The sequence below is a fragment of the Sceloporus occidentalis genome, unplaced genomic scaffold (assembly GCF_023333645.1).
Source record: "Sceloporus occidentalis isolate IW3139 unplaced genomic scaffold, rSceOcc1.0.p SCAF_124, whole genome shotgun sequence".
Classification (NCBI taxonomy): Eukaryota; Metazoa; Chordata; class Lepidosauria; order Squamata; family Phrynosomatidae; genus Sceloporus; species Sceloporus occidentalis.
In genome coordinates, this window is record NW_028317104.1 from 2,832,606 (window position 1) to 2,850,835 (window position 18,230).

Here is an 18,230-nt window from a genome sequence, read left to right on the forward strand (position 1 = left end):
CGGAGGGACCCGGCTCCGTCTTGTGCTGGATCGGCTGAAGAGAAATCGCACGTTTAGTCGATCTTTACGGCGGCGTAGATCTTCCTTATGAACATGTAAGCAGCGTAGAAACCGATGGTGCCGGTGAGAAGCCAGAACGATAAGACCATCAGGGCCGTGTAGCCGAAGTAGAGGAGGGACGGAATAAACTCGACTATGTCCAGCTTGAAACAAAAACGGAGAGGGTGTTAATACATGGCGAGGAAGCGCCAGAAGACGCGCCAGGCGGTAGAAGACGCGCCAGGCGACTTACCTTGTTCACAAAGTAGAACACGGCGTAGATCAGAACATAGAAAGCGGATCCCCCGGAAACCAGGAATGTTCTCCACCACCAGCGGTAATCCTGCAAGTTAAACGAGATCACACAATGCCATAAACCGCATTACGCACCTCCCGACCTACACGCCGCCCCCCCCCCCCACCACCCCGCTCCCTGGCCAGCGGCATGTCAGTTACCACTGCCGTGCACAAGCTCCCCCTAAACCGTCTACACGTGGGGACCTCACCTCGGCGCACAGTTGGAAGTACACCATGACGATACTGATCTGGGAACAAGACACCACGAGGATGATGAACACCAGGAACAGGAATCCAAACAAGTAATAGAACTGATTCTCCCAGATAGCCTGCGAGAGAAAACACAAACATGCATGAGGGCCGATCCAGACTGTTACACGGCGAGCCAGCCCTCCATAAAACTACCGAGAGATGGGCCGGCGAGGGGATACCTGCGCGGAACATTACAGCCACAAGAGGGAATGCCAGGAACCATGGAGAGGAGCTACAGACAGGCCGGCAATAGAGAAGGCAGGTTCACGGGGGAGACGGCAAGAAGAAAACACGGGATGCTGTATGAGGGCATGCGTGAGATGCGTGGCTTACACTGAAAATGAAGAAAAGTTCAATAAACATGGCTCCGAACGGCAGGATCCCGGCCATCAGGATACTACAAGGAAACACAAAAATAGTATAAACTCAACATTATTTTATTATGTTTTATATAGCGCCATCAAATTCCGTAGCGCTGTACAATGGGTAGACAGGACATAACAACAAGTAGTATGTAACATAACAAATTGACTAACAGAGACAACAGGTGAGGAGGGCCCTGCTCAAACGAGCTTACAGTCTAGAGCATACAACTAAATCATTCAGACCAACACAATGCCGCACGAGTGCAGACAGAAGCGGCTCATCCGACAACCGGCAATACAATGAGAAACTCACCCTACAAACCGTTTCATGTACCAGCGCTGCTCCGGGATCTGTCTTGGGATTTGGTTGGTCCTCACCGGGTTATCGTAAGGCTTCTTGCGGAACCCAAAGTAATAGCCGAGATATACCAAGGGCAGCGAGATCCCGAACCACATGCACAGCAATGCCAACATAGTGGGGAAAGGGACCTGGTGACGGAGGGAGATGATGGCAAACAAAACAATAACATGTTCCCCTCGTACCATGTGCCCGGTATTCCCAACTCACCGCTCCAGACGAATGCTTGCCCCAGATGAAACAGTTCAGTATAAAGCAGATTCCGAACACCACTCCGGGATAAAGAGTTGCCGTCTGAAACAAAAGGAGACTTTGTTTGAAAAGATCCCGTAAATATCACTGATTCGCCGTTCCCTGTAAATCCATCCTCCTCCCGACCAGCATTACCTCGGACACGACAGAGGCGTTCAGTCTACTTTCCTATTTATTGTGTGACCCATGAGGTCATGATTACGGTTTCATTTATGAACTCACACAAAAGGCTCCTTTACGCCACCGGTGTCCTTTCAGGGTGCGATAAAGGCGGCCAGCGAAGAACCCACCAAAGACACTAAAAAGAAAAGAAAAAAAAACAAAAAACCAATGGCCATTAAGAGAGGAGAACAACGAAAGGGAAAGAACCAGAGAAACAATTCGTTACCCCATGAACATGAAGAGAAAGCAGGCCGTGGTCATCAGCGCTCCTCTGCTGGAAGGCGACAGCATCCCCAGCATGGCGACGACTGCGACAACAGAGGAGATTAATGCAAATCATAGACTATGAAAGCCACGGCAACACAGCCTAAATTATTACAGAACTATTTACAGAAAGCGCTTACAGATCACAATCAGGACCATGCAGAAGAGCTGGATTCCAGATCCGAGGAGGGAGCTGAGGATCATGGGATACTGCGGAGGCCGGAACACGTCTCCATGGACAAGTTTCCAGCCAGACTCTTCCATGGTGTCTTCCTGCAAGAAACGGCAGAGAGAAGGTGAGGAGACCTACGAAGGCCAGGAAACGAGACGCGCGACAGGAACCGCCGCCGGCCAACGTACTATGTCGTCTTCCTTGTTGTAGTTTGCAATGTCCTTCCTCAGAGTTCTGATTATGATCATGCTCAGGATACCTGGGGCACAAAACAAAGGTTATCACCCACCGCCGGGCAGAATAACCAGGAGAGCAATAACTAATCCCTCGCCGTGCTTACCAGACAAGAAGAAAACCACAACCACCGAGTTGATAATAGAGAACCAGTGGATCTGAACATCACTCATGGTCAGGTAGGTGTCCCATCGTGAGGCCCATTTAATGTTACTCTCCTGGAGAGACAGAAGCAGTAAAAGGTCTAACACCTTTACCACAAACGTCTCTGCGATGTTGTCTCGTGTTAAAGTCTCACCTGCCACTGGACAGAGTAAGTGAAGAGCAGTTTGTTCTCTTTAGATGGGTCGATCTCCTGAGGTGCAGAGTTAGAGCTCTCGGGAACGGTGCAGGAACCTTCCTCTTTTCCTTTTAGATCTACAAAGGATGAGAACGTCTCGCTAACCAGCAAGCAGAGCCGCCCCGGCCACACAGGTGCTGGTGGTCCCGCAGTAGTACCCCTTCGCCCGAGTCACTCTTACAATATCCTTCTTACCTTCCATTTTAATACTTTGGGGAATAACCTCGAACCTCACCACCCTAAAAGTGGGTTCCTGATTCTCCTCCACCTCTTCTCGATGATAATGCAAGAAGAAGGACAGGTGATTGTGCAGATAGAACTACGAGAAAGCAGAGAAAATACACTGAACACGGCCCTCCAAACCCTACCCAGACGTAATTCACCTAACTGCCCCAAGAAACGAGGCATTCCGCCCTCACGCCTCCCCGCTGGGATTGTGCGGTTTACGGATCTCCTTAACGAATCCCTGATTCGCACATCTTTAAAGCCTCTATGTATGCAGGCCAACAGTGTGGAAGTTCACCTTCCACTAGTTTTAACCAATAACCCAACAGGTACCACTCATCACCAAACCGTGCTGGGACCCCAGATTCCCAAGAGGAAAGCATTAAAACGTCCGATGAAAACCCCCGAGGAGCTCCAGCGTTCGCCTCTGCAGAGTAAGCAGAGGCCGAGTCCATACTCAAGGTCTTCTTCACCTTGTTGTTGTCGGTGAATCCCAGACGGTATCCGTGTTCAAACTGAACGTCACGATCTTTCTTCTTGTCGTCGTCCTCGTGGTTCAGATACAGGTCAAGCCTGGTGGCCACGGGCAGGTTATCTGCTATCCTGCAAGGGCAGGGAGATGGGACACTTAATAGAGACCAAGACACACCCGAGGAGGCGGCTCGCGGAGGCCATAAGGACAGGTAAGGCAAGAAGAGAGAGAGAACTCACAGGTGGACGTAATAATCCTCTCGTATGCGCTCGGCCAGCAGCTTGCTCTGTTCCACGGTGAGGGCCACAGGCTTGCTGGGACTGCCACACATTATCTCACACTGTTTGTTACTGTTCATCTGCACCTTAAAGGGGGTGTTCACAATCCGGTCCCCTCGCAGTACCTCGCCTAAAATGATAAGGGTGAAGCGGCAGGGATTAGCGTAGCGGTATTCCTCGCATTTTTGGTAAATTCATTTGAATTCATTATTCATTTTTTTTGGCTTTCATTACAAGTAACCGGTAAGTTTAGCATCGTCACAATTCACCAGGTTAATAAATTCTAATTAATTTCATTAAACAAAACAAGTCAAACTGTCAGCAAATCACCTTTTTATCCAACATCATTAATTAAATATCCCCAAACAGACCGTCGCGCCCAAACCGGGGGGGCACTCTGTATACTTATAGTATATACTATGTATTTTCTATAGGAAACTCTGTGCTAATAACAGAGAATACATTTCTCCCATTAAAGGCATCTCTCTGCAAGACGTCCTAATTCTGCAATAAAATCGCGAGCTTTGGTGCCGTACCCAGATTCTCCGCCTTGTAGGTCACCTCTGCTGGTCTGCAGAACGGCAGGGAGTAGTACTCGTAGGGCAGCTGCGTGCGGGAGCTGGTGAGCTTTACAGCCTGGGCACAAAAACAATAAAACAAGCATATTAAAAGAGAATTGCGGGAACCAAAATCCATCTGCATCCCTGCCGCGCCCGATACCGACCTTTATATCGACAGGAGCATCCTGGCGGAAGTTCATGGGGGCCACACCTGGCACATAGAAGCCATTTATGCTCTGGAGCAGCGAGAGAATCAGTAACAGCTCCGCACACCTTCCCTGCAAGAGAACAGGTCTAATGATGTAATGCAAGGAAGTCTTACTGTACTGAGAGGGTGGTAGATAAGTGGCGCAGCCTCCCAGCAGAAGTGGTAGAGGGTAATTCAGTGAGGGGACTAAACATGCATGGGATAGACATACGGCTCCTGACCAACGACTGATTAAGGTTTGAGTCTTTACAGTAGGAGAAACGAGCGACTAGATGGAGGCCGGATGGAGCCGATCTGCCGCAGGTTACTCATACTGTCTCACAGATAATTCCGCCAATCCCGATAAATCCCGAGTGCGACGGCTGCGCACAGAAACGTCATCACCGAGTACCAGCAGCCGTTGGTGCCTCGGAATCCGGACCGTTCATCAGGGACCGGTTTGTATAAACAGAACGGGCATTCTGGGCAAACAAAAACAGTGACCCGGCCTGACAACGGATCACTCGCAGTGCTGGTTCTGGTAACGCCAATTAATCTCTCACCGTGGGCATGCACAGGGGGGGTAATTTTTACCGGCAGAGCCGTCCTCGATCTGCGACGAGTAACGCACATATACAGCGAATGCGGCGTACGGGGGGGGGGTGCCGCACATTGGCCAGCAGGGGTCCGAGGCATTTATTGGGAGGGTCAAGGATCAACTACATGGGGCTGGGGGCCAAACTGTATTGACTATCACTCCTCTCAGGCGCACTATGATCTTCGGGGCCGTGGATGTTGCCCTGAGTGTTACGTGCAACAGTGTTACAGTACTGCCCCCCGTATGCCCCAATACACCGTGATCTACAGTGTTAATACCCCCGGCTCTACACCCGGCCTCAGCTACACTATACAGAGCAGCGCTGAACACACCCGCGACATCCTTCCACCCCCCATAACAGGAGTATTTTGGGGTACAGCTTGTTTGGGTTCTGCCCGGTACTTCCGGGATGGAAGCCACCCTGTTGATGCCAGTTTCCGCTTCCGGTAAAGAGCCGCCTCTCCTGTCCCCAGCTCCTGTGCCTCCTCTACCCCTTAACCCTTCTGTTCCACCACGGAACCCCGGCTTTCCCGCTCTGGGTGTTCACCGAACCAGACACTTACCGCAGCCGCCGCCATCTTGGATACACGTGTCCCTACTGACGTCATCGGAAGTGACCCGTCCTTGGCTACCGTGGTTGTTCCCATAGAAACCAGAGGAGGCTGAGGGCTCGGCGCTATATAACTGCCCCAGCCCGGTTCCTGTCCCACTGGCAGGGCATGTGGCAGACTTAACAACCATATTAACCCCAACTTGCCATGTTATGACCCCTCAAACGTTGACCCTAAATCACCTGATCCTCCATTCTCTCCAAGGGTCCCTGTTTATTTTGGCCAGCCCCTCCTTATACCCCAAGTCCCTGATTCCCCTCTCTCCTCCCCGATGCCCCTCTTTTCTAGGAGGGTATTGCAGGGTTCTATGGCCCTAAAAGCCCCGATAATGTGTATAGAAACAGCAGGAAGCGGCTTTATAAATTAAACGGGGTAAATAAACCCCATTATTCTTCTAATAAATGCCCCACCCAGTTACATAAATAGCCACGCCTCTTAAACTAATGTGCCTGTTGGCCCCTGTTTGGTAAGTTTGGCGCTGTGGTGTAACGGGCAGTAATGTCTCCCTATTACGCGGCCGTAGAGCAGTCGGGATCCGGAGCCGGAATGGGGGCATCAACGTGTGAAGGTGTAACTTGTGTTATTGTTAAAGCAGCCCACCCACCTACCAAAACCGCCCACGGGCACGGCCTGTATACATGCGCGCGCTATGCAGGGTACGTGGCGCCCTTTAACCCTTTTATTTTACCCTACGGTCCCAGTAAGAGCTGAAGCCGCCTGTAGCAGGAGCCGCATCGGAGAGCTGAAGTTCGGCTGCTACATTGTAATGGACAGATCTCATTGGCGTACCTGGGAACTTCTGGGCTTTGGCTACCCGGAGCCTTCCCTTGCGGGACGCGGCCGAGACTGCACACTGACGGCGGCGGCGGTCCCGCTGATGTTGGTGGGCGGTCCTGCTGACGTCAGGGGCATTCCCGCTGAAGGCAGTGGGAAACACCCCCATTAAAAGGGAAAATGGGCCGGGCGTTCAAGACCCCGCAACCCAGAGGATTCGGGTCTTGGCCCGGAGGAGTAGCGCTCACCCGGCAATCTCCGGCTCAAACCCAGAGAGTTCCCAGGTATGCTCATTGGCTTATCGGAGATGTGATTATAATGGGCAGCCAATAAAGAAGCACCATTGGTGGAACCCTGGCACCACCATCAGATTCTGGTAGAAGATTGAAGGGGGGGTTATCGAATCGTGAGGAACATGAAAAAAACTAATTTTCATTAATAGTTTATTTTTTTGCAGCAGAAAAAAATGATACAAAAAGCTAATAATGAGAAATATTACAAAGCTCATAAAAAGCTACGTATCACGCTGCGCCCGGCGGCTCAAATGGTCGGAGGCTACAAAGTGCATCGTTCTGCTGGACGGGGCTTTTACACCCCCCACCCCCGGGGCACAAGCCTGGCTCTGTGTGTCTCGACTCTCGGGGGTCCGTCATGGCTGAGCTTTTACACCCGCTGCTGGGGCACCAAACATCTCAGCCACGGCCATTTGTAGCCGATTGAAGAATTTATATTTGACCGCGTGAATAAGTTGGGCAGCCTTTGTCTCCCGTAAGACTGCGCTGGATCCATCGTCACAGCCCTGCTGACCCCTGCATTATAATAGATACTCAGCAGCGTCATGTCACGGGGGGTTTTGAGACTAAGGGCCCCATGAAACCATCTGAAAAGAACATTTTGTCCGTGGTGGATGTCTTCAGAGTGTCGGAGCCATCAATGCTTCAGAGCTTCCGGTGACTGGCGGGGCTGAAACTAGTTATGATAAGAAATTACGGCACCGGAGCTCACAGCCGCCCAGAACACGGTTAACTCCGAGCCTCTGCACCTCACAACAGCTGCAACCGATAATGCCCATGGGTCAAGGCTGTTGTTGGTACTGGCTTTCAGTAGCGGTGAAGAAATCCTCGAAGACGCTCTGTAGATACTCGAACGTTGGCCTCTGCTCCGGGTTCTGCTGCCAGCACTGCTGCATGACGTTGTAGAACTCGCGCGGACAATTCGGAGGACACGGCATGCGGTAGCCTCGCTCCAGCGCGGTGATCACCTCCACATTCGACATGCCTGGAAACAGAATGAGAACGTATCCACAGGGCAAGTGTACAGTTAAACATGCGCGTCATAGCGGTCTTCAGATCTAATGGAGGCCATGTTGCATCATTCAACATAAACGGTTCGGCACGAATATGAATAATTCTGGCAGTAGGCGATTTCTACAAATCGTTGCGGCTCACTGAGAACCTGCGCGTCTCACCTGGGTATGGGGTCCTCCCGTAGGTGATGATTTCCATCATAAGTATACCAAACGACCAAACATCGGATTTTATGGTGAAGGAACCGTAACTGGCAGCCTCAGGGGCCGTCCACTTAATGGGAAACTTGGCACCTAAAACACATACGGGGGTCAGCGCTACGTGCTTTACCACCATCTCCCCCTTGAGCCCACCTCGCTGTGAACATTACCGCGCCGCCATTCATTTATCCCGCTGGCTAGTCTATCATGGGTGTCTTTCTACCACTATGAACGTTTTATCTAACAACCCACTCTGTTGCACTCGCTCTGGGCTGCAAGGGCTCAAAATGGTTTCGATGTGTGTTCACCAGGAACGGCGATAACATGGACCCAGTTCAGCAATTACCCGGACCCCACTTATACGAAGCCCAACCGCAATACGGCAGCTTTGATATTGGTTCCCGATAACGTTCATCTGACCCTAATGGACTGTCAACCTGCACCTTGTTCTCAGAGTCACTCAATGGGGTGAAGGTTTGCCCCATACTTACCCTCTCTGGCAGTATATTCACTGTCTTCTATAACCCTTGCTAAACCGAAATCAGCGATTTTGCAGCTGAGAGATGCGGACACGAGACAATTTGCCGCCCGCAGGTCACGGTGAATATAATTCTTCTGCTCAATGTACCACATTCCTTCGGCGATCTACAGAGGACAGAGAATAATCAGCTGTAGCACAACACGGTCAACTCGTAACCAGTGAAAACAGAATACCGGCAGAGTCTGGACATCAGAGCAGTCGATGTGCCAGATACCAGTGAAAGCGGACTTTATACACGCAACAACGGAAAGGACAAACAGCACACGGCTTAACCAGATCTGGACCAGAAACAGGACCAAGCAAAACATAATGATTTCTAAATAATCAATGCCCCACCTGCGCAGAGAAATCTATGAGCTGGGGCAGGGGCTGCTGGTTGCCCTCTTGACTCTTTAGGAAATCCAGCAAGCTGCCCTTCTGCATATACTCGGTAATGATGTATATCGGTTCTCCCTGCGTCACCACGGCATGCAGTCGCACCAGACGCTCGTGCAGCAATGTCTTCATCAGATTGGCCTCTTCGAGGAAGGCAGCAGGGGACATGGTGCCCGGCTTCATCGTTTTCACAGCTACTTTTGTGTGACCGTTGTATGTGGCTGAGGAGAGAGACAGCTAGTTCTAGACTGAAGTATACTTGGGGCGGGACAAGAAATCAAGGTGTTTAGTGAGTGCCCACTTACCCAGCCAAACGTCCCCAAACTGCCCAGCTCCGAGCTTCTTTTCCAAGGTTAGCGAGACACGAGGGATCTCCCAGGCATCCTTCTCCCATGGTTTCTCTGGTCGTAGGGTCTGGCAGGGCACCGTCAGGCAGTGGCACAGTCCATCCGTCTGCTCTTGGTTTGAAAGCTAGAATGGTCAGTATGCAGATTCGGATATCGCCAAACCCACCAAGACGATATTGTGGCACTTACTCTCATAGTGGCTGACCAGCTCCTTCAGGGAATGGAATGTGATGCGCGTGCTGATGTAGAAGCCGCCATCATCCAGGGTTCGAATCTTATAGTGTTTCACACTGTTCCCCGACGCAGGAGAAGAGTCTTTAACGGAGAGGGAATAACAGCCTAAAGGAGAGGGGGCATTGAACGTAAAGAAGAGTTTGAGAACTATCACATTGTGTGGCGCATAGCTGTTTTTTGGCGCTGGCTGCTTGTTGGCACATTGTGATCAGCACAACCCAATGAGGCATGAAAGGGCCCTCTTCAGGCTTTACTGTACAATAGATACGGCCAGATGTCTGCCCGTTGACTGGAGAACATGTCTCTTCGACCAACTTGCTGAACGCCTTGAGTCTACAAGGTTTTTAATGCACCTAATCGTTTTAGTGTATCCTTACTGCTGCAACGTAAACAGCTGAGAGAAGTCCACACAAAGCCAAATACCCGGCTGTGAGGAAGGACCAAGTAGCTGAAAGCTAGCGGCATCCATGAAGCCCAGGATTAATTTAATGGGAAGTAAAGTTAAAAGCAGCAAAACTGTGTGGCCCCACTTCACAGATGTTCGCTCCCTCCATGAATTCCTGATTTTTCGGCATAGGATGCGTTTACCTTTCATTGTCTCGCTGTCTCGAATCATGAAAGCACCGCTCTTATTCTCAGGAGACATAAGTTGCCTCTCAGCTTCCTTCCGACCGACACCTCTGAAGTACCATCTGTAGAAGAGGATTGGGATAGTGAGCAATGAGATTAAGTATCCTAGCCCCCCCCCCCAAATTAGCTAGGATGGGAAGCGACTACATGTTTTATGAATTATGATCAATCAAGTAAAAAAATCTCAGGTGTTATTCAGCCCAGAACGGTGGGGCAGACCAGTACTATGTGGTCTTCCAGGTGTGGTTGGGGTCCTACACCAGATGGCCACAACTTGTCTATTTGGTGGAAAAGGGAAGCTGGAAAAGTGCAAAAGGCTTAATAGAATTGACTCGTACTCCTCTGACTCCAGAGAATTCACACGTCCTACATAATTACTCGGAATAAAACCTTCTTCTCCAGTGCGTATCAAGCGTGCTCTCCACCACTCCCCCGACCTAGGCAAATAAGAAAATTAGATGCAAGCTTACTTGGGACAATAAGTATTTGGAAACCACAGAATTTCACTTGTGCAGCGAAGAACACGCAATGAGCGCCTTTTCATTGAAATTACAACATACAGAATATGAGATCATTGTCTCTAATTATCACAGACCTATAGAGAGAATCAATGAGAACAGTGCCGATTCAGGCACTTAATGGCGTGTAAACTCGACACGACTGGCAAGATCCTCAAAGGTGTGTGGATACCAGTGAGGGATACCCCAAATACTATGGGGTAGGATGGACACTCACTCTTCTAATAGCTGAAATTCATCTCCTTTGCTAAATATGAGATCCCCTGGGTGTACCCCGTCGTAGTCATACAAGGCCACCAGCGTCACTGTATCTTCTCCTGTGGAAGGACAACATGGTCAATACCCGCGCGTTAATGTCCCCTTGACGTTTATTAACAGCCACTGTTGGGCAAGCAGCATCTTCACAGCGGACCCAAATCCCATACGTATCGTGTACAAGGCAGCGCGTGACGTGATCGACAGCAGTAAAAATGTAAACGTTTCACCTGAGACAAGTACGTGTCGCTGCGCAGCGCCTACAAGCTGACGGGAGACATGATACAAACACGTGAAAGTAATCACAAATGCAGTCCCAGAACCCCCAAAAGTGGACCTGCGGCAGAAGCGACGCCTGGGGATAAAGGGCATGTGGAACATGAGGCGAGGGGAAGGATGGCTACGACAAATGACCAAGGGCTCAGGGGGGCCAGGAGAGCAAGCGATGGGGATAAGTCCATGATGGAACAGTCTTTAAGCGAGATGATGGGGAGCCGCTCCCTGCTCAGACTCATGAGACATCAGCGTCTGCAGTTAAAAGTGATGTGAAACCGGTTTCTGGGGAAATAACCTTCTACTGAACCTGATCGTCTCTTCAGGAATAAGGAAGCGGAGTCTCCAGGAACACAGCAGGCGGCTTACGGCACAATTTATTTTTGGAGTCAGTTCTGGATTCTGCGCAAACTTAGTGATTTCTGCTTCTGAAGGAGAACAACGGGAATCGGATCTCCGGACGTTCTCATTTTTATTCGATGTTCTGGGTTTATATTTTCCAGACGTTATAATCCTCCGTCTCGTGCAGATCTTCTTCCATTCCCCGCGATCCCTCAGTGAACACTGGAATCAGCCCCAGCAGCCAACTGGGAGTCGATTTCTGGACTCTCCCCGCTCTGTTTCCGCAGACTGTCTATTTCATCGGTTGTGTTGCCGGTTTTTAGTTTCTCTTGAGTTTCAAATAATTGTGACCAGATAAAAATCTTCAGTGCTGTGCATAATTTAAGGAGCTTTTACTGAGAGGGTGGTAGTTAAGTGAAACAGCCTCCCAGCAGAAGTGTTAGAGGCTGATCCATTGAGGATATTAAACATGCATGGGATATACATATGGCTCCTGAATCTAAGACAATTAAGGTTTGAGTAGTTACAGACTAGACGGGCCGGATGGGGCCGATCTTCCGGCGGGTTCTATAATGTATTTATTATCCCTAGTTAAAGGCACCATTAGATTGTCCTATCGAAGCTGAATTGCCTCAGATATCAGTGATCCGTCTCCTTTAAGTACAAAATTAAACTATCACCCACCTTCTTTACCGGGACCGCTCAATAAACCTTCGGGTTTACCCTGAAAAAAATGCAAAAGATCAGTTTTCTTCTAACCTCCTTTCTGTAAGTGGGATTGTTATGTTATTATTACGTGTTCTATCTATTGTACAGCGCTGCGGAATACGATTTGGCGTTTATTCTTACCGATAATTGGAGCGATAAACGTGATAAATGTTTGCGAGAAGTTCGAGAGGAAGACGGAATCAAAAATGCAATTCTCGAAATAATTTGGAAAACATTCTGCAAATGTGGGGGTTTTAAGTTCCCCAATGCGGTTGCGATAATCTGCGGTGCGCCAATTCGCTGTCAGTGAAACGAGTTATTATGAAAGAAGAGGAAGTCAGACTGTAATACGGACTATGAAGGAAACATCCGGAAGACGCTCCACTAACATGACATCTGCCTTAATGATTGCAATAAGAGTACTCCCTATCACCCCTTCTATTACTCCATATACCCCTACCTATCACCCTTTCTATTACTCCATATACCCCTACCTTTCACCCTTTCTATTACTCCATATACCCCTACCTATCCCCTCCTATTACTCCCTGTACCCATCATTATAACCTCTTGTATTAATCCATTTACAGAATTGAAATACTAGTGAGAGGAGAGGGTGGGATAAACAAAAAGAACAAAGGAAATGAGACAGACAGAATAGACAAAGTTGCAAGGAGAGATGAGTGAGACACACTTACATACAGATACTCATACTCAGACACCAACACACACACACTAACTGTCACACATACACACACCCAGGCACTCATACAAGCACAGACACTCTCACACCCACTTACACACTTGCGCTGATATTCTCACACGTGCTGATACGCTGACACACTGATACGCTCACACATTGATACGCTCATGCTCACACGCTGATACGCTCGCACGCTGATACGCTCGCACGCTCACACGCTGATACGCTCACACAGACACAGGTTAACCTTTTTATGTTCTGAAAAGCTGCCTTGAAAACAAACACCAAAGTAAGGTGTGTGTATTAATGAGTGTCTAGGTGTATAATAGTGTAAGTGTCTGTGAGTGTCTGTCTGTGAGTGTCTGAGTAGGTGTCAGTATAACCCCTCCTATTACTCTATATAACCCCCTGACGCATTACACATGTATGATTATTCACTGGCTCTCTGTACTCACCGTTGGGTTGGTTGACGTTGGGTCTCTGACATACAGCGTGTGAGTGTCTGGGCCGGGCATCGGGGGCCACGTCTTTCCTGGCACCTCAACAGAATTTTTTGACTTTATACACCCCATGCCGAAATAGGGTGTAACACAGGGGTCCTGGGGGTAGTTAGGAGGCCAGAGATGGAGGGGTGAAAGAGAGAGAGGCAGGGCGTATAGTAAGGGAGCAAAGAGCTGAATATCGGGTGGGCATGAACTGGCACGGTGGGGCTCACGGGGACAGATGTTGTGGACGTCTCACGTGTCTGTGGAGTGTCCCCCGTGGAATCATGCGTGGAATCTGTCAAGTAAAATCCACTCAGTTAACACAGGTGAGACCACCCTGCAGGGCCAGGAGACACAGGCTGTGCTGGGGGCACATTGGTGGAGTTAGACCTGGTCCCGGCAGCAGTGTGGGGTATCTCGGCCAGTTACATGAAATGGCACAGAGCTTCCCTAAAGAACTAGACGGAGGCCGTGACCACAGACGTGGGACAGATGGATCCAAAGACATACAGTTAGTAGTCCCAGGCCCTTTAATGACCCCCCCCCATGTATAAGTGATACACTCACTGTCTGTGTTTGCCGAGCTGGCAGGGTGTCACACTCACCGTCCGTGGGCAGCGGGGGCACTCTTACTGTGCAAACAACCCCAAAGGTCCGCAGGTCTGAGGCCAGGAGGGAGAGATCCACAAACCTCGGGCGCCAGTAGCCGGGGTGCGAAGTCAGCTCTGCGTGCGAAAAAGAGGAACTGGACAGAGCGAGTATCTACAGGAAGCAACGAGTGGGTAACCCTTCCTATTACTAACCCTCGCTGTAACCCCTCCTATTACCCAAATACCCCTCGCTATAACCCCTCCTATTACCCAAATACCCCTTGCTATAACCCCTCCTATTACTAACCCTCGCTATAACCCTTACTATTACCAAAATACCCCTTGCTATAACCCCTGCTATACCCAAATACCCCTCACTATAACCCCTCCTATTACTAACCCTCGCTATAACCCCTCCTATTACTAACCCTCGCTATAACCCCTCCTATTACCCAAATACCCCTCCATATAACCCCTCCTATTACTCCATATAACCCATTGTACTGAAGAATAACCCTCCTATATTTCATATAACCCCACTTATTACCGCCTATAACCCCCTAATTATGGGGGCAGGAAGTGTCTTCTTTCTAAAGCATTTCCTGGGGGAGCTGGGTGGGGGGCAAATGCATATTATATGGGTCAATTTCCAAAAAAAAACCTTTAAACCGAAAGCTATGATTGGCTGATCCAGGACTCGCAGAATTCATTTGGGTTCTTTTTTGTTTGTTTTATTTTTATAAAAAGCACAAATGTTTAGTCTTTAGATACACCCTGATACACCCACCCTGATAGATACACACATACACACTGACACACAGATTCACTGACACACACACACCCTGATATACACAGACACAGATACTGATACACACACCCTGATAGATACACACACCCTGATGCACATGCACACACTGACACACACACACTGATACACACATACACCCTGGTACACACACATAGACACTGATACACACACCCTAATACACACACATACCCTGATACACACACCCCCTGATACACTGACACACAGATACACACACACACCCTGATACACACATACACCCTCATACACACACACTGATACACTGACAACCAGACACTCTTTCACACACACACCCTGATACACATACTGATACACTGACAACCAGACACTTTTTCACACACACACCCTCATACACACACACCGATACACTGACAACCAGACACTTTTTCACACACACCCTGACACACACACACACAATGATACACACACACACTGATACAGTGACAACCAGACACTTTTTCACACACACACACACACACCGATACACCCACACTGACACACACAGACACTGACACACGCAGACCCCGATACACACACATTCTGATACACACACATCCTAATACACACACTGATACACTGACACACGTTCCTGCACTTTATACATTTACGAATACTGACAGAGGGGGCGGGGTTATGTTGATTACACCCATACACGAGGCGGAGCCAGGCCACCGCCCCTCCTGTCATGTGATGTCACAGTTGCGCGCAGGATCCGGCTGTGCTCACGTCATGGTGTCTTGGGGCGGAAGCAGAAACGAGGAGTGAAGCCGGTAACGGAGCCGGTTATACCACCCCTTCCGGAAGCATGTCCGGGAGGGCGGCGCCGGGGAGACACGGTATGGAGGGGGTATCAGGCTGTTAGTACGGGGGAATGTTTAGGGGGTCTGTGTCCCGGTATCCAGGATATCCGTATCGGGAGTAAGTTGTAACCGGGTGTCCATATGGGCTACTAGGTGTATAGAAAGGGCAAATACAAGGATATTCATGAGATGGGGTTTTTAGGGGTAAATAGCAGGGTATCCCTGTGATGGGGGTTTTAGGGGTAAATTGCAGGGTATCTCTGTGATGGGTTTTTTAGGGGCAAATGGCAGGGTATCCCTGTGATGGGGTTTTTAGGGGTATACAAGGTGGGTTTCCATGTGGTGGGTTTTTGGCTGATCTGCCCCTCACCCCCCGATTCTCTTTTTCAGGCAGCGAGTTTCGCAGGCGCCGGAAATTAAACGACATTCAGAAAGCGCTGAGCACCGACCCGCCGGATGTGGCCGTGCTCCGACGGATGGCGATCAGTGAGGGGGGGCTACTGAGCGATGAAATCCGCTGCCAGGTGTGGCCCAGGCTTCTCAACGTCAGTATTGAGAACCTGCCCCCACCCCCAGGTACATGGGCTGTGGTCTGTTGGGGGTAAGCAAGGGGGGGAAAGAAATTCTAGAAATGGGGGGTTCCATAAATGTTTCCAGTAACCCCCGTATCTGTTCTGCAAGGCATCAGGATTCTGGCTGCAAGCAGCTCTCCTCCTCACCTCCATCTTTCTCTTTCCAGGGCCGGAGCTTCGCGTGGATAACAAGGATTACCAGCAGGTTCTGCTTGATGTCAGGCGCTCGTTGAGACGTTTCCCCCCCGGTGAGGTTTCCTTCGTGCCCCTGCTTTATGCCCTTCTGTGGGAGAGTCTGAGACCAGCAGGAGTTTGGGTCTCTCACGTTCCTCTTATGTTCTCAGGGATGCCTCTTCAGGAGCGCGAGGATCTCCAGGAGCAGCTGATCGACATCATTCTGCAGGTTCTGGTCCGAAACCCACAGCTGCACTATTACCAGGGCTACCACGATATCGTCGTCACATTTCTGCTGGTGGTGGGGGGGCCGCTGGCCACTGTGCTGGTAGAGAAGCTGTCCACGCACCACCTCAGGTGAGGGAGCCCCCCGTGCCCAGCTTCATACCCCACAATTCCACTGACTGCCTGGCCTTAGCCTGGTCTGTATGTGCCGCACGGAGCCAAGCGTCCTCCCCAAACCGTGTAATGCCCTCGCTCCCTGCCCCGCAGTACTATGCGTCTGATGTCGCTCTCCCCCTATGCAGGGATTTCATGGACCCCACCATGGATAACACCAAACACATTCTGAACTACCTGATGCCCATCATAGAGTTGGTGAACCCTGCACTCCACAACTTCATGCAGAGGTGAGTGGCCCCACGTCCAGCCGCTCCGCTCCTCTTTATACCCTGGCTGCCTCCCTGTGTGGGTATCTGCCCTTGGTTTGTGGTGTGGGGCAGGATAATAGCCAAGCCTCTGCTCTGTGTGATTGGCGGTTTTGTGTTCCTCGCAGGGCTGAGGTCGGCACAATATTCGCACTGAGTTGGCTCATTACGTGGTTCGGACACGTCCTGTCAGACTTCAGACACGTGGTGAGGTTGTATGACTTCTTCCTGGCGTGTCACCCCCTGATGCCCATCTACTTTGCAGCAGTGGTAAGAATCTTATTCCTAATCCTGCCTAAGCCAGCAGGTGCAATGACATCAGACTGCAGCGTATGATGTAATTTCCTAGAGTTTGGAGGAGCACAGATGGCCAGGAGCCTATTGGGAGAGAATTTAGCATGTGGGATGGACCCCATACTGTGACTGAGGGGGATTATTTGCCCCAGCATTGTCATTGGAGGGGGAGGAGAACGTCTGTGTGTTTTCTGTATGTGTGGCGCCCATGTTGCGTAACACACGTCCCACTCTTACTGCAGATCGTTCTGCACCGGGAGGAGGAGGTGCTGGAGTGTGAGTGTGACATGGCGTCTGTACACCACCTGCTGTCACGGATCCCTCAGGATCTGCCATATGAGTTGCTCATCAGTCGGGCCGGGGATCTTTTTGTTCAGTTTCCTCCGTCTGAGCTTTCCCGCGAAGCGGCGCTGCAGCAGCAGGCGGAGAGGTGAGCTTACAGTAGCCAGCAGAATGATGTAACTTGATGACATCACTGACGTCCGCGCTTACCTCATCTCTTTGCCTTTCCAGGACTGCAGCTTCCACCTTCAAGGACTTTGAGTTGGCATCAACCCAGCAGCATCCTGACACTGTGCTGCGGCGGCGCTTCCGCCAGCCTGTCCACGCGGACCACGGAGCCGTCCTCACCAAGCCTCGCACGAACAGACTGGTGAAGCTCGCTGTTATGGGTCTGACTGTGGCCCTGGGGGCTGCGGCTCTGGCCGTAGTGAAGAGCGCCCTGGAGTGGGCACCTAAGTTTGAGCTGCAAATTTTCCCATAAGAGGACCAGCAGTGAAGGCAGATGTTAGCAGGCGGCAGAGCCGGCTCCTAGGAGCCCCCGTGTAGGATGTGGGACCTCTGGATGCTTCGTGGGCATAAACACACACACACACACCCGCACGCCCCTGAGCATCACGTCTGCCTCTGTAACACAAGCGCGCTGCACTTTTTGCGTCTTTCACAGGATCCCGTTTCCTCTTCTGCACC

The 18,230-nt window shown here is 50.4% G+C and overlaps 3 protein-coding genes across 3 annotated transcripts; 1 reads left to right on the forward strand and 2 right to left on the reverse strand.

Moving 5' to 3' along the window:
* Positions 1–53: 53 nt before the first annotated feature.
* Positions 54–5,633, reverse strand: LOC149282051 (transmembrane 9 superfamily member 4-like). The gene is made up of 18 exons (XM_089498706.1): positions 5,619–5,633; positions 4,435–4,548; positions 4,247–4,346; positions 3,672–3,840; positions 3,434–3,563; positions 2,931–3,054; positions 2,694–2,812; positions 2,502–2,613; positions 2,350–2,420; positions 2,130–2,262; positions 1,952–2,033; positions 1,786–1,861; positions 1,522–1,605; positions 1,267–1,442; positions 922–985; positions 546–665; positions 293–382; positions 54–203 (listed from the first exon to the last, which is right to left on the reverse strand). Exons 1-18 carry the CDS (start codon positions 5,631–5,633, stop codon positions 54–56), a joined length of 1,929 nt encoding a protein of 642 aa, XP_089354832.1.
* A 1,882-nt stretch (positions 5,634–7,515) lies between these two features.
* On the reverse strand, positions 7,516–13,445 carry LOC149282052 (tyrosine-protein kinase HCK-like). The gene is made up of 11 exons (XM_089498707.1): positions 13,329–13,445; positions 11,018–11,114; positions 10,810–10,909; positions 10,413–10,511; positions 10,033–10,136; positions 9,400–9,549; positions 9,169–9,321; positions 8,825–9,084; positions 8,439–8,592; positions 7,909–8,040; positions 7,516–7,718 (listed from the first exon to the last, which is right to left on the reverse strand). The coding sequence occupies exons 1-11, from the start codon at positions 13,443–13,445 to the stop codon at positions 7,516–7,518; spliced, it is 1,569 nt and encodes a 522-aa protein (XP_089354833.1).
* A 2,134-nt stretch (positions 13,446–15,579) lies between these two features.
* On the forward strand, positions 15,580–18,024 carry LOC149282053 (TBC1 domain family member 20-like). The gene is made up of 8 exons (XM_089498708.1): positions 15,580–15,610; positions 15,965–16,150; positions 16,314–16,394; positions 16,491–16,677; positions 16,848–16,949; positions 17,096–17,237; positions 17,504–17,691; positions 17,775–18,024. The coding sequence occupies exons 1-8, from the start codon at positions 15,580–15,582 to the stop codon at positions 18,022–18,024; spliced, it is 1,167 nt and encodes a 388-aa protein (XP_089354834.1).
* Positions 18,025–18,230: the final 206 nt, after the last annotated feature.